Raw genomic sequence first — 12,414 nt, 5'->3', positions numbered from 1 at the left:
ACAGGAGTTTTTATATCAGCTCAGAAAGGACCACTCCTATTTAAACAAGAGAGCAAACTCACGTGTTGTATTGAGCTAATATATGTACACTCCACCCATTATACTAATAACAAGCATGGTGCCTGATTTTTTTGTTCTACATTCTGAAGCTGTCAAGACATGATTAAGATGAATGTTTTGCAACATTACCACTTACAGATAGCTATAGAAATGTAAATAGTCCCTTTTATGTGCACATTACAAAAACACAAGGTGCACTGTTGTAAAATTTGAGCCTGTCAAAAATCTGGTCTATTTTAAGGGAAATTCTATTTTATAATTTATTACATATTAAAATATAGAATGGTTTTATTACAGCTGTGTGCTGTTCAGATAGCCCTGTTACCACATGTGTTGAGGGTTGGGGGTTTGAATCCAACCCCTAGACAGAGTTCCATGTTAGCATTTGGCGGGGGGGGGGATGCATCTTGCTTACCCTATGTGTCAACATGCATATCTGATGCACATATGGTCTGTGAGTATCATTTTGCCTACCTATACAGTACAAAAACATCACTTATGCAAAGGTGCAAAGTGCCAGGAGGTGGCGTGGTAATGCAGTGGTTACTACCCCGCCCCCCCCCCCCCAGCATGCCCATCAGGCTGAATAGGATAAGTGGTTACAGAAAATGGATGGATGGCACCATCTGTCAACCTCACAACATCGTCGATTTACTTAGCCTTGATGAAAAACAAGTGCATTCAATCAACTAACCAAAACAAACTGCTAAATCCATGCATAATATTTTTCAGCTGAAAACTGCCCATAATGTGTGAGCATGGACTGGGATCCCATGCAGGGTGTTCCCCAGGTTTGTGGTCCAGGCTCCTGAAGAGGCTATGGATGTGTGTTACTAGGGGTGTAATGTTACACAAAAGTTACTGTTCAGTACGTACCTTGGTTTCAGGTTCGAGGTTCAGTTCGGTTTCGTTACAGAGGGGAACACAGAATTTGGTTTGAAATTATTATTAAAAATGCAAACACAAACACTATTAGGAGTAGTTGTAAACCAAAAACAATGCATCTGTCAACGTGTCTGAATATCAAAACCTAAGACGCTTATTTGCACATTGCAAAAGTATGTAAAATAAATTTTTTAATCAAAAATATAAATTCATAATAATCATAATGAACTAAATACTGCGTTCTGTACTACTGAGTATAGTGCATATTATTTTTTATCCCAGTCTGAATTTCCTGGCATAAGCAACTTAAATGCCACGAAGAGTCTAACATGCAGAGTCTGTTTCTGCCTTGCTCAGGACATACATACACACACCCGGATGATGTCCTCTCAAATGGGTTAGCATATTGGATGTGTTTCCAGCTGCCATAACAAAACCAACAAACAGCTTTGGTTGTATCACCTACTCTCTCCCCAATGTTAGTGTCATTTATTGGGAAACGAAAATGTTCCCAAACTACTGATTTACGTGACATGGGAGGGTCTTTTAGCTCTCCAGGACTAACTGTAACTAACTCATAGCCACAATTAATGCCATGTTTTCCATGTTGTGTCGATAAATGTAGGCCTATTCATTCATTTCATTGTGCATACCAAACCAAGAATGTAAATGAGTGGACAGGGGCGTAAATTACAGGGGGGATGTAGCCCCTCCCCAATAAATCAAAACCAATTAATACAACCCCCCCCCCCCAATAATCATGTTTCTCTCATAATGGGTGGAGACCTCAACCCCCAATGTTTCAGCTATGTTATGCCCTTGTGAACGGAACTTAATGCCCTTGAAACCCCCTGGGAACGAACCTGTAGATCATGCCATATTAATCTCCCGTCTGGAGTGTTTTGTTGGTATCAGAGGGCTGCTCTGGGATGGTTTAGGTCATACCTGGTACTGTCTGCCTAGATGGGTCGGTGTCCCCCTCTGCACCACTCCCCTGTGCTGTTCCTCAAGGGTCCATTCTGGGGCCTATACTTTTTTCCCTTTACATGCTCCCATTGGGATCCATTCTTAGGAAATATAATATCTCTTTCCATTGCTACGCAGATGATACGCAAATTTACATGCCATTAAAACGTAATGACTCCCACTCTTTTATATGTTTACTTGACTGTCTAGAGGATATTAATCCCTGGATGGCTTTAAAATTTTTAAACTTTAATGCACACAAAACCGAGGTTCTAGTCTTTCGGCCCAGTTCTGCCTGTCATGCATATGTAGTTCTAGGCCCCGTAGAACCATATGTGAAAGACACAGCCAAAAACCTTGGCGTAATTTTGGATTCTAATTTTAAAATGGAGAAACAAATTAACACAGTTGTAAAGTCTAGCTTTTTCAAATTAAGGGTTTTATCCAAGGTTAAACCCTTCCTATCATTTAAAAAATTTGAGAGGGTTATACATGCCTTTGTTTCATCCCGCTTATACTACTGCAATGCCCTGTATGCGGGCATTAGTTGCTCCTCCTTATCCCGTCTTCAACTAGTTCAGAATGCCGCAGCCCGCCTTCTAAGCAGAACGCGAAGGCGTGAGCAAATTACACCTGTGCTCGCAGCCCTTCATTGGCTCCCTATTGAAAGTTCATACACCCTCCAGGGCTCTTAGGTCAGCTGACCAACCCCGCCTAGTCATTCCTCCTTCTAGACTAACAAGCAGAGGTGATCGGGCTTTTGCAGTGATTGCAACAAAGCTCTGGAACGCGCTGCCACTGCACATACGATTGTCGCCTTCCTTGGTTGTTTTTAAATCTCGTCTTAAAACTCATTTTTATGCCCTGGCATTCAATTCAGCGTGAATTTGTTATTGAGAAACCTTTTTTTTCTTCTGTCCTGTATGTTGTCCTTTCTGTTTGTCTATCAGGTCGTATTTCCAGCACTTTAGTCAGCTGTTGCTGTTTTTAAAGTGCTTTATAAATAAACGTGACTTGGGAAAAACTGCTGCCGCAAACCAACCCCTAAGCAATTCATCCCGTCAATCCATTTGCCGTTTTTTCTGTAAAGCAATGTAGGCAAAAACTACATAACACTGACCAACAATACTGGTAGAGATCTACCTGAATATATCTGGATTAGTAATTAATATAAAAATGGCCTTCACTGAAACTGACTAAATTGGGCTGAATAAGCATGTTATTTTGTTTACTTCCCAAGATACTATAAAATACGACAAAAAAGACTATAATCGTATTTAACTTTAATTATGTATAAGATTACGTTCGGCCTTTTATTTGTATACCTAAATTATCACATATCCCTCCCTGCAATTATAATAGCACAATCATTTATTTTATTAACTAATATAGTCACCTACTTTATTAAGCCCTAAAACAATTTCCGCCCTCCGAAACTGCTCAGAATAGGCGGCTAGAAAATGGTGCGACAAATGCTCCAGAAACTTCCAAGTACGTTTATCCATTTCGATTTGTATTTTTATCCTGGTTTGCATTTTAAAATATAAATGTTAGTAAATGTTGATACGATGACAAACAGGAAGCCATGCTCGTCTGTCCAGCGATACGGTAACCGCAATAAACAAGATTTTTAAAACGTTTGGATTAAGGAAATACATTTTAACAACACGAAAGCGGAGACTAAAAACTGGGAAACAGGAAACCGCGTGCGCCGCCCGGCGATACCGCGCCGCACAAATAGGCGCCGGTCCTTCCCGGTGACGTCAGAATCGAAGCCCTCTGTTCCGAAGGGTCTCGAGCTCGACCTGCTGTGGAACGCTCTAGTGACGCCCGCTCGCGTGGCACCGCTGATTCGTCTGCTTACTCTGAGTGAGTGAACGTCCCATTTTTTTAAATACGGATTGTATTTATATCTTAACTAAAATATTTTAAGACATTTTACGGGCATTAAACATAAAGGTTTCCAAGGAAGATCGGGAAAACCGTGCCGATTACATTCGACTTGCCTGTTATCACATAATGTGATTTAAGCTGCACAAACAGCCAAATGGGCAAAATCATATCAGTGTAATATAATCGATGTAATATACTGTTTTTTGTAATTAGGTGACGTTTATGGAAAATTAGAGTTTTACATGTAACTTGAACCCGTGTAACTCATTCTAAACATTTGTATATCGTAGCTAAGTTAAAGACTAAAGTTAATCGTGCAGGTTTTTCATGTTTTAACGTGTTTAACTAGCGCCATTTCGATTGTTTAAGATTTAGTACAAAGACGAAGATGTTTTTGGAAAGTTAGCTAAATGAAATGGAACTTATGTACCACTATGGCCTTTCAGACGATAGCTGTTTTAGTCTGGTGTAAATCGTCCATAACAAATTCTCAGAAAAAAACATACTTGACACCTTACCTCCTAAAATAGCAATAAAATCGTTTACATCATTATTTCGGATCATTTTATTTGCGGTTTTATCGAACTGTTAAAGCTTAAATTTTTTTGTATCTTCAGCCTTATTCGAATACTGTTGGTTTGAATTACTGCTGCCTGTTATAATATATTATTCCTTTTCCCAGTTGAAATGAACTTGTTCAGTACTAAAATGGTGGCAGTTATCTCTGTTGATCTTTCAAAATGTCAAAACTAAGACCGTGGCTATGTGTAAGCTCACGTCCAGTGTTGTAATTTTTTTGCGAAGATTTGAATATTGAGATTTGAATCTAACCTACATGCATTATAGTATCTCTAGGTTCAGGGTTGCCAAGTTTCACACATCTATCATGACACTGACGCTTTCAGTTTCACGCGCAGGAAATGTAAGGACGAATCCATATTAATCCATTATAAACCAAAACTTGGCTACATCAAAAGGGCTGGGGCAGTTTCCAAACCCTACAGACTATTCGCAAGGTAATTAAAGAGGTACATATAGGAAAATGTGTGTGTGGCCTTGTCTCAAATTAAAAATCTCACAACAAAGTTGACAACATTGGGCAATATTGTAAATAATTACATAACGCCCAGTTGAGATTCATCATTAATATGGCAGAGATGCCAGTGCATATAATTGTCATGAACACAAAACGAGCCTAAAAGTTCATGGCTTTTTTGTGTCCCTTCGAGTTTGCTTTACAACCCTGCGAGTATCTATTTCCAGAACAAAAATTAAATCTGGCACCGTTGAAATGCTGTTCAGCAGTGTTTCTTGGAACCTGATTATTCACACAAGTTCAGCCCTGAAATTTGGCTGCTTTTCTCAGGCCGGTGATCACAGTATGAATGGGAACCATTGGTACCTGGAAAATTATAACCACTGTATCTGTTCTTATCAGTCTGGTTTAATTGTTATCAGTTAAAGAGTTGTTCACATTGTAAATTGTTTAAGAATGAGCAATTAATCACACTTGCCTGTTTTATGGCCCAGTTCTGGGTCGATACAAAGGCATTGTTCCAATCTGACTCAAAAAGTTAAGTGGTACTTTTACAGTTCTCTTCAGGACCTACTTGAATGGCTTACTTGGTTCATATTTCAGTGTAGTTCCTCTCACTATTTTTTGTTTTTAATTGTTAGTTTAATTTTGGCTGCCCAGTTGAGAAACTGCCACTGGATTGTGTCTCCTGCTTCTTTTGAAACCTGAACTATTTCTACCGGATGAAGAGATGATGAGTACAGAAACAACACTAAAGTTATGTGTTTGTGCCAAAGGGGGACCTTAGGTAGACATAATTAACTTTCATTACCCTGCCAGTGTTAATCTTTAAACATGGGCAAAAAACTAATTGAGATTATTACATAACATGCGCATTAGAGCTCTTGCATCTAGCGTAAACACATTGCCATTCTAATTGCAATTTCAAATATAGATACATCATACCGTATGCAGTATGTTAAATTTCTGTTCCTATTTTTTTCAGTTGTGCTTTACCGTGTGTTGAAATTGTATTGTAATGTACAAATCTAAAGCACATTGTTTAAACGTCTCATTTTGTGGGCTCATTTTCCGAGTGGGTGCGTATAAATCCTGATTCCTTCTGTTTGCTAGCTGGATGTCTCCATGCTGCTGTTCAGGCAGTGTCGGGGTCTAGCACGGGTCGGCCTGCTCCAGACACACAGGTACCATCCCATGTCTTTTCTTAGATGTATACATCTAAAAAAACAGTCTGCTGCAACCTTTACACTCTAATTAATGTGTAACTATGAGTAGCCTTTGCCGGTTCTCCATGTTTACTCGTGTCTAACTCTTTCGGTTCTCCATCACATTTCACTCTCCAGGTGAGTTTAAGGTAAAAATGTGTGTTCATAAGTTTTAACTTCTGAAACGCACTTTTGAAGGTTCCCAAGCTCACTGCCAAACCAATCATTGTGGAGTAATTGAAACTTAACCTGTGGTTCAGGGTAAACCAAATGCACAAAGAGAGAGAGAGCCTGAGTCATTTGGAAAGTTTAGCTCCATGTTCATGTGATTATGCATGCGAGTAAGTTTACAACCAAGTTCATTGCCTATAGTTTTGCATTGGATCAGCTGCGCATATGTGAGTAATCTCATTCTGAAGGCTGCCAAGCCATCTTACTAACTACCTCCCTTTCTTATACAATAGATACTCTCAAAATAGCCAGCAGTGTGAGACTTACACCACCAAACTGTTCCGTTACTTCAATATAGTATATTTTTTAGATCCTTGTACTTTCAATGACTTATAAATCTTAAAACAGGAGCTGCTTAGCTATTATTCTCCATTAAAATAAAAGTACAGCCATTGTATCTGCTGCAAAACTAGAACAATATACTAAGCTGAGGCTTTTAATGAATGGCTTCATTTTTACAGAAGTGCAGGGGTCATGGAATGTTGCCCTTGTCTGAATGCTGGAGTAATACTAGAGCTTTCTACTATACTAGTCCAATTGAAACGGCGTCTGAAATCCATACTCTCCCCCGAGGCACTGCACTCACAACCAGCTTGCTATAAAAGTGAAGTAAAGCTTATCACCAAGCCATTATATTGCATCATAAAACAGCTTTTGTCTTGAATGGGTTGCAGCCCATGTGGTGCATCTAGGCTGAGGTGTATCAGCAAATGTCTTGGAGGTGACACTGAGTTTTACACCCCATGAACTGAATCTTCTCTGCAAAAAAAGGAGGGTATCACTGACAACCAAAGTCAACACACTACTGGCAACAAATAAGTTTAATGTATGAATAATAAAACACCCCCCCTCTGCCCTTTTGCTAATGGAATATTCCGACCACATGTTAATGACTGGCAGCTGCTTGTTGCATTTTGGTGCGAAACAGTGAAACACAAGCAGGTGTCAGTGGCATGTTACTGAAGACTGGGCAAGCTGCTCATGCCCCGTTTGGCACAATGCACAACAAATTCAAAAATGATTTAATGTTGGTTTATGGGTTTGGAAAATCGCACCCATACACACGTGTGAATTGGGGCTCATCAGAATCTTGTGAAATGAGCAGAAACGTGCATGAAGAACATTATGTAGCTGATATGAAACAGTTTCCGATGTTTTAGTCTTTTCATTCTTGGAGAATTTCAGTATTTTTGAAAAAAAATACAGAGCTACTGATTGCCTTGCAACAGTCTTATTTGCCCTGCTAGGAGACCCCTGAAATGTCACATACAAATATTGAAATTATGTCCTTAATGTAGATTAAAACCAATATGTTAATCTGCTGTGGTATAACATTTATGTGCCCACAAAAGTTAACAGCCTGTTATAGCTACACTCATTGGCTCCTTTATTAGGTACCCTTAGCTCATACCACTCGAGATCTACTTTTGCACCCACAACCACTTGGTGTTCTTGGGTCATAAAAATGATGTCTGGATGTTTTTTTTTTTTTTTTTATCACACCATACACTAAACTCTAGATACTGCAGTGTGTGAAAATTCCAAGATGGCGACGGTTCCTGAAATTCTGGAACCTCCATGTTTGACACCGACGGTCACACCACATTAAAAGCCCCGAGATCAGGGGTCTTAGCCGGCCTAATGCTTAGTCAGACAGTAAGTGAATGTCTTGACCCTGTCTATGTGCTGTACATGTTTTTGGTACATTGGCTGTTTGGAGGAGTGGACTGTTTGCATTAACAGATAGCGCCCCCTAATAAACTTGCCACTGAGTGTGTGTCTCTGTCATTCTGTATTATGTCAGTATTGCTGTACGGCGAATGCATTCCTCCTAACAGAGGGTTATAAATGTCAAATGGTTCACTGTTCATCGGTTTATTGTTGGATATGCAGGCCTCCTCCTCCTAAGCAGCTGGTACCTCCCCTGTCTGTGTGGGCGGGTGGCCTGTGCGCTCGGGGGGGCAGTGGCGGAAGGCATGACTCTGGTGCTCGTGACCATGGCCACCCTCCTGACTGGAGGCACCTTTTCGCCGCGGTCTTGGCTGGGGGTGGAGCTGTTTTGGTCCACGGTCTGCTTGGAAGTCAGGTACTTGGTGCTTTTTGTCATTCTCTTTGCTCGGTTTTGCATTTGTCATGGTCTTTTGCTGTTCGCTGATAACGAATGAGATGATGCCGCCATGTTAGGAGTTAAAATTAAGATGATGGGACTGAAGATTCTTTTAGTAGTTAAATAGTAGTAGGCCTTTTTAATTAAACGAATACGAACACCTTCATGTACACTGTATGTACAAAGTGTTAAGGCTTCAGTGTTATGTGCCCTTTCAGGCCCAACAGGCAGCTACTGATGTCCAGCCTCCTGGGAAAAATCTACCTCTGCCCATCTACACACAGGAGGAGGTGGCCAAGCATCATTCCTCTGCTAAGGGGGTGTGGGTGACCTATAAGGGGGGGGTGTATGACATCACCGAATTTGTGTCCTTACACCCGGGGGGTGACAAGATCCTGTTGGCGGCGGGAGGCGCACTGGAGCCCTTCTGGGCGTTGTACGCCGTCCACAACCAGGAGCACGTGCTGGAGATACTGTCCCAGTACAAGGTGGGAGAGCTGAGGGAGGAAGACCGCATGCTAGACAGCAGCTCCTTGGACCCCTATGCCAAGGACCCTCCCAGGCACCCAGTGCTCAGCGTCAACAGCCAAAAACCATTCAACGCTGAGCCTCCGACCGAAATCCTGACAGATAACTTCATCACACCATCTGCCTTCTTCTTCAAGAGGAACCACCTGCCTGTACCACAGGTAGACCCCAGCGTCTACCGACTGGAGATTCAGGGGCTTCCGGGTGGTACCGTGTCGCTTTCACTGGAGGATCTGAAGTCCCTCTTCCCGAAGCACATTGTGACGGCCACCCTGCAGTGCGCGGGAAACCGGCGCTCGGAAATGAACCAGGTCAAGCAGGTCAAGGGGCTTAACTGGGGGATCGCGGCCATCAGTAATGCGACTTGGGCTGGCCCTAGGCTCAGGGATGTGCTGCTGTACGCCGGCTACAAGTCCGGAGGGAAGGCCCAGCACGTGCATTTCGAAGGGTTGGACAAGGATGTCACGGGAACCACCTACGGGGCATCGATACCTCTGGGCAAGGCATTGAGTGAAGAGGGAGACGTGATCCTGGCCTACGAGATGAATGGGGAAGAACTCCCAGCCGATCACGGCTTTCCCGTGCGGGTGGTGGTGCCAGGCGTTGTAGGGGCCCGCAACGTCAAGTGGCTGGGGAAGATCGTGTTGAGCGAGGTGGAAAGCAGCAGCCACTGGCAGCAGAATGACTACAAGGGCTTCTCCCCCGGTACAGACTGGGACACAGTCGACTTCAAGTCAGCCCCTGCGATCCAGGAGCTGCCGGTGCAGTCGGCCATCACCTGGCCAGCGGAGGGCGCCGTGCTAGACCACAGCCTGGGGGAAGTTACTGTGAAGGGTTATGCCTGGAGCGGGGGTGGAAGGGAGATAGTCCGGGTGGACGTGTCCCTAGACGGCGGAAAGACCTGGCAGGTAGCTAAGCTGCAAGGCAGGGAGGGGGAAGCTTCGGACCTGTCGCCACAACCTGGCCGGGCCTGGGCATGGAAGCTGTGGGAGCTGAGTGCCCCTCTGCCCACCGGCACTCAGGAGCTGGAGATTATATGCAAGGCAGTGGATAGCAGCTACAACGTGCAGCCGGACTCCGTGGCACCAATATGGAACCTGCGTGGAGTTCTGAGTAATGCTTGGCATCGGGTGAAGGTGAAGATCAGCGAGCACTAGAGCTGTTGGCAGCAAACCAGAATGTTTAAGGTCCTCGGGGAGCAGGTCTGTGATTCCGTCCATATACAATCAAAATGCCAGTCGCATAGAAGCAGAAAGAATGTGTTGGATTGTGGGTAATTGCTGGGAAAACCACCATTTCTGCTTAAAGGTAATTAACACTAAGTTCTCAATATTCTTCATTCCACTGCATATGTATTGCTTGTTCTGAGTTAATAGCCATCCAGAAATGTATGTTATAGACTGATTCAGATGGTTATGCTGCTTGCCCATCTACTTGGTGCCTCTCAAAGACGTTTTGTCTCTTGATACAGCTTAGGGATTGGGAATCCGGTTCACGTTGATACAATACTGATTCTGCACTTTAAAATGTTTATGTGTAGTAGTTTCTCAGTATAACAACACACAAAATAAGCAGTGCATTAAAATGAAGAGTACAGATGTCTTTTGGAATGTCTGATGCGGGGAGTCGCATATAAGCCTTATTCCACTTTGAACACTGATGCTCTGCTCAGTCTGTGACTCCTTCATGCTCCGGACGAATCAATCTGTTACATCAGTGTTTTTCATGTCCTCTGGGAGCCCCGAGGAGCTACAGTCCACATTTCAAGTCAAGTCAAAATGTTTATTGTCAGTTCTGCCATATGTACAGGACATAAGGATTGAAATGACGTTACTCTCAGACCCCACGGTGACTGTAAGACAAGCAAGACATATACAAGTATTCAAGTATATTCATGTATGCAAAAATAAAATTAAACTAAATTTTGCTTCCTGCCAGCACACCTGTACTATGCATTCCATGTTCTTGATTGGCTGGGAGCCAGTAGGGAGCGAAAGTGTGGATTTTCTGGGAGTCCTCAATGACTTGTGTTTTCAAAATCTGTTCCGTTTACCTGCTACTGATCCTGCATGAAGGTTGCTTTCGAATCGTGGTTTTTGCAAGCCTTTTTTAGGAAGGTTGACGACTGATATTATGAAGTATATTTCTAGAAATGTTTACAGCATAGAATAATAAGATCACTATTAATATATTTAGTTAACTAAGTTCTTGGGAGTATTTGTATTACTTGATATTGAAATGATTTTCTGTTATTTTCTTTGGTGCGAAGCTTCAATTAAATGAATAAAGAATCGTCACACAAATAATGTTTTTTGTTAATTGTTAGAGAGTGGAACTGCAGATTTGATGAGCACTTAAAGTTTTAATTTGTAGTAATAAAATGTAAAATGAATGTTAAGTCTCTCCTGTTCTCTTATTTCCCACATACTTGGAACCGCAGCTTTTTGTAAAAACACAGATTATCCACATCTGTAGAGTCCGACCCGAGGTAAGTCAGCCTTGGGTTAATCAGCACAAAAAGGACTGAATACAATTGATTTTCATAAAGGAATTTCGGCCCTGAAGTCCGTTACAATTCTCACAACACGGCATATCAGCACTTTGTATGTGTATGTGTATGATCTCCTGTAGAGGGCGATAAAATGACTTTACTATGTTGTAAAACCTGTTTATAAACCTTTTATAGAAACTACGTATGAATCATCATTACTTGGAGGGACATGCATACCAGAATAGCAGAAAAACAAGTTTGTTGTAATCAGTTTGAATGTACCAATTCCAAGTGTGTGTGTGTGTATTTATAAATAGTATAAATATATATGTATGTAGTTTAAACATACTTAAATATAAATCCATACTACATATTCAGATTGTAGATTGTTGATTTTATACTGTTGTGCTTGAGAGACACCATCAACCGGAATCAAATTCCTTGTATGTGTTTGCTCAGGTACTTGGCCAATAAATGCGATTCTGATTCTGATTCTTATACTGTACTTCAGAAAAAGTCAACAGAAGATCTCAACTTTTACCCTTGTAGGGATTTTGTAAATGTTTTTCAATGCTACATTTTAACTCTTGCAGTTAAAAACGTGGATGTACCTGTACATTTATATGATGTTTAAATTTGCTGGGAGATTAACACTGTAGCAATAACTATTTCTTCCTGTAATCTCATTGAATGTGAACCACTGAGCAGTTTATATCACCTCAATGGCACAAAGCTAATAGGGTTACAGAAAGAAATAAGGGTTTCTGCCAGCATTATTCCACCTGGTTGCAGTAGGTGTATGAATGCTTAGAAAATGCTACATTACCTGGCATCATTCCTGAAGTTGTCAGTTTTGTTTTCATCTCTGTCCTCGGTAGGAATGGAGACATGATAACAACACTCAAACACTCAGGAACAATAACATGCATTCAGCAATACGTTGCCAAGAAGTGCTATAATCAGAATATTTAGGTAATCAGCCACTAGGAGTATTACAGTGATACGTATGACT

At 41.7% G+C, this 12,414-nt stretch overlaps 1 protein-coding gene across 3 annotated transcripts; it reads left to right on the top strand.

The window, feature by feature from the left end:
- Positions 1-3,263: 3,263 nt before the first annotated feature.
- Positions 3,264-11,303, top strand: suox (sulfite oxidase). 3 transcript variants are annotated; one of them, XM_049000360.1, is made up of 5 exons: positions 3,264-3,780; positions 5,482-5,627; positions 5,954-6,024; positions 8,170-8,362; positions 8,602-11,303. In XM_049000360.1, exons 3-5 carry the CDS (start codon positions 5,966-5,968, stop codon positions 10,066-10,068), a joined length of 1,719 nt encoding a protein of 572 aa, XP_048856317.1. In that variant the 5' UTR covers positions 3,264-3,780; positions 5,482-5,627; positions 5,954-5,965; the 3' UTR covers positions 10,069-11,303. The 3 variants fall into 3 exon arrangements, with proteins under 3 accessions (XP_048856317.1, XP_048856315.1, XP_048856314.1); XM_049000358.1 differs by having other exon boundaries at positions 3,264-5,627; XM_049000357.1 differs by lacking the exon at positions 5,482-5,627 and having other exon boundaries at positions 3,266-3,780.
- The last annotated feature ends 1,111 nt before the right edge of the window (positions 11,304-12,414 follow it).

This window comes from Brienomyrus brachyistius, unplaced genomic scaffold (assembly GCF_023856365.1).
Source record: "Brienomyrus brachyistius isolate T26 unplaced genomic scaffold, BBRACH_0.4 scaffold50, whole genome shotgun sequence".
In the NCBI taxonomy this organism is placed as follows: Eukaryota; Metazoa; Chordata; class Actinopteri; order Osteoglossiformes; family Mormyridae; genus Brienomyrus; species Brienomyrus brachyistius.
Note: the sequence above shows the minus strand (reverse complement) of the source record. Positions and strands in the feature narration are given on the sequence as shown.

Coding starts and splice junctions, on each gene's coding strand:
- suox (XM_049000360.1), top strand. CDS start 5,966: ATGCTGCTGTTCAGGCAGTGTCGGGGTCTAGCACGGGTCGGCCTGCTC. Junction 6,025..8,169: donor GGCCTGCTCCAGACACACAG/GTACCATCCCAT, acceptor TTGGATATGCAG/GCCTCCTCCTCCTAAGCAGC. Junction 8,363..8,601: donor ACGGTCTGCTTGGAAGTCAG/GTACTTGGTGCT, acceptor GTGCCCTTTCAG/GCCCAACAGGCAGCTACTGA.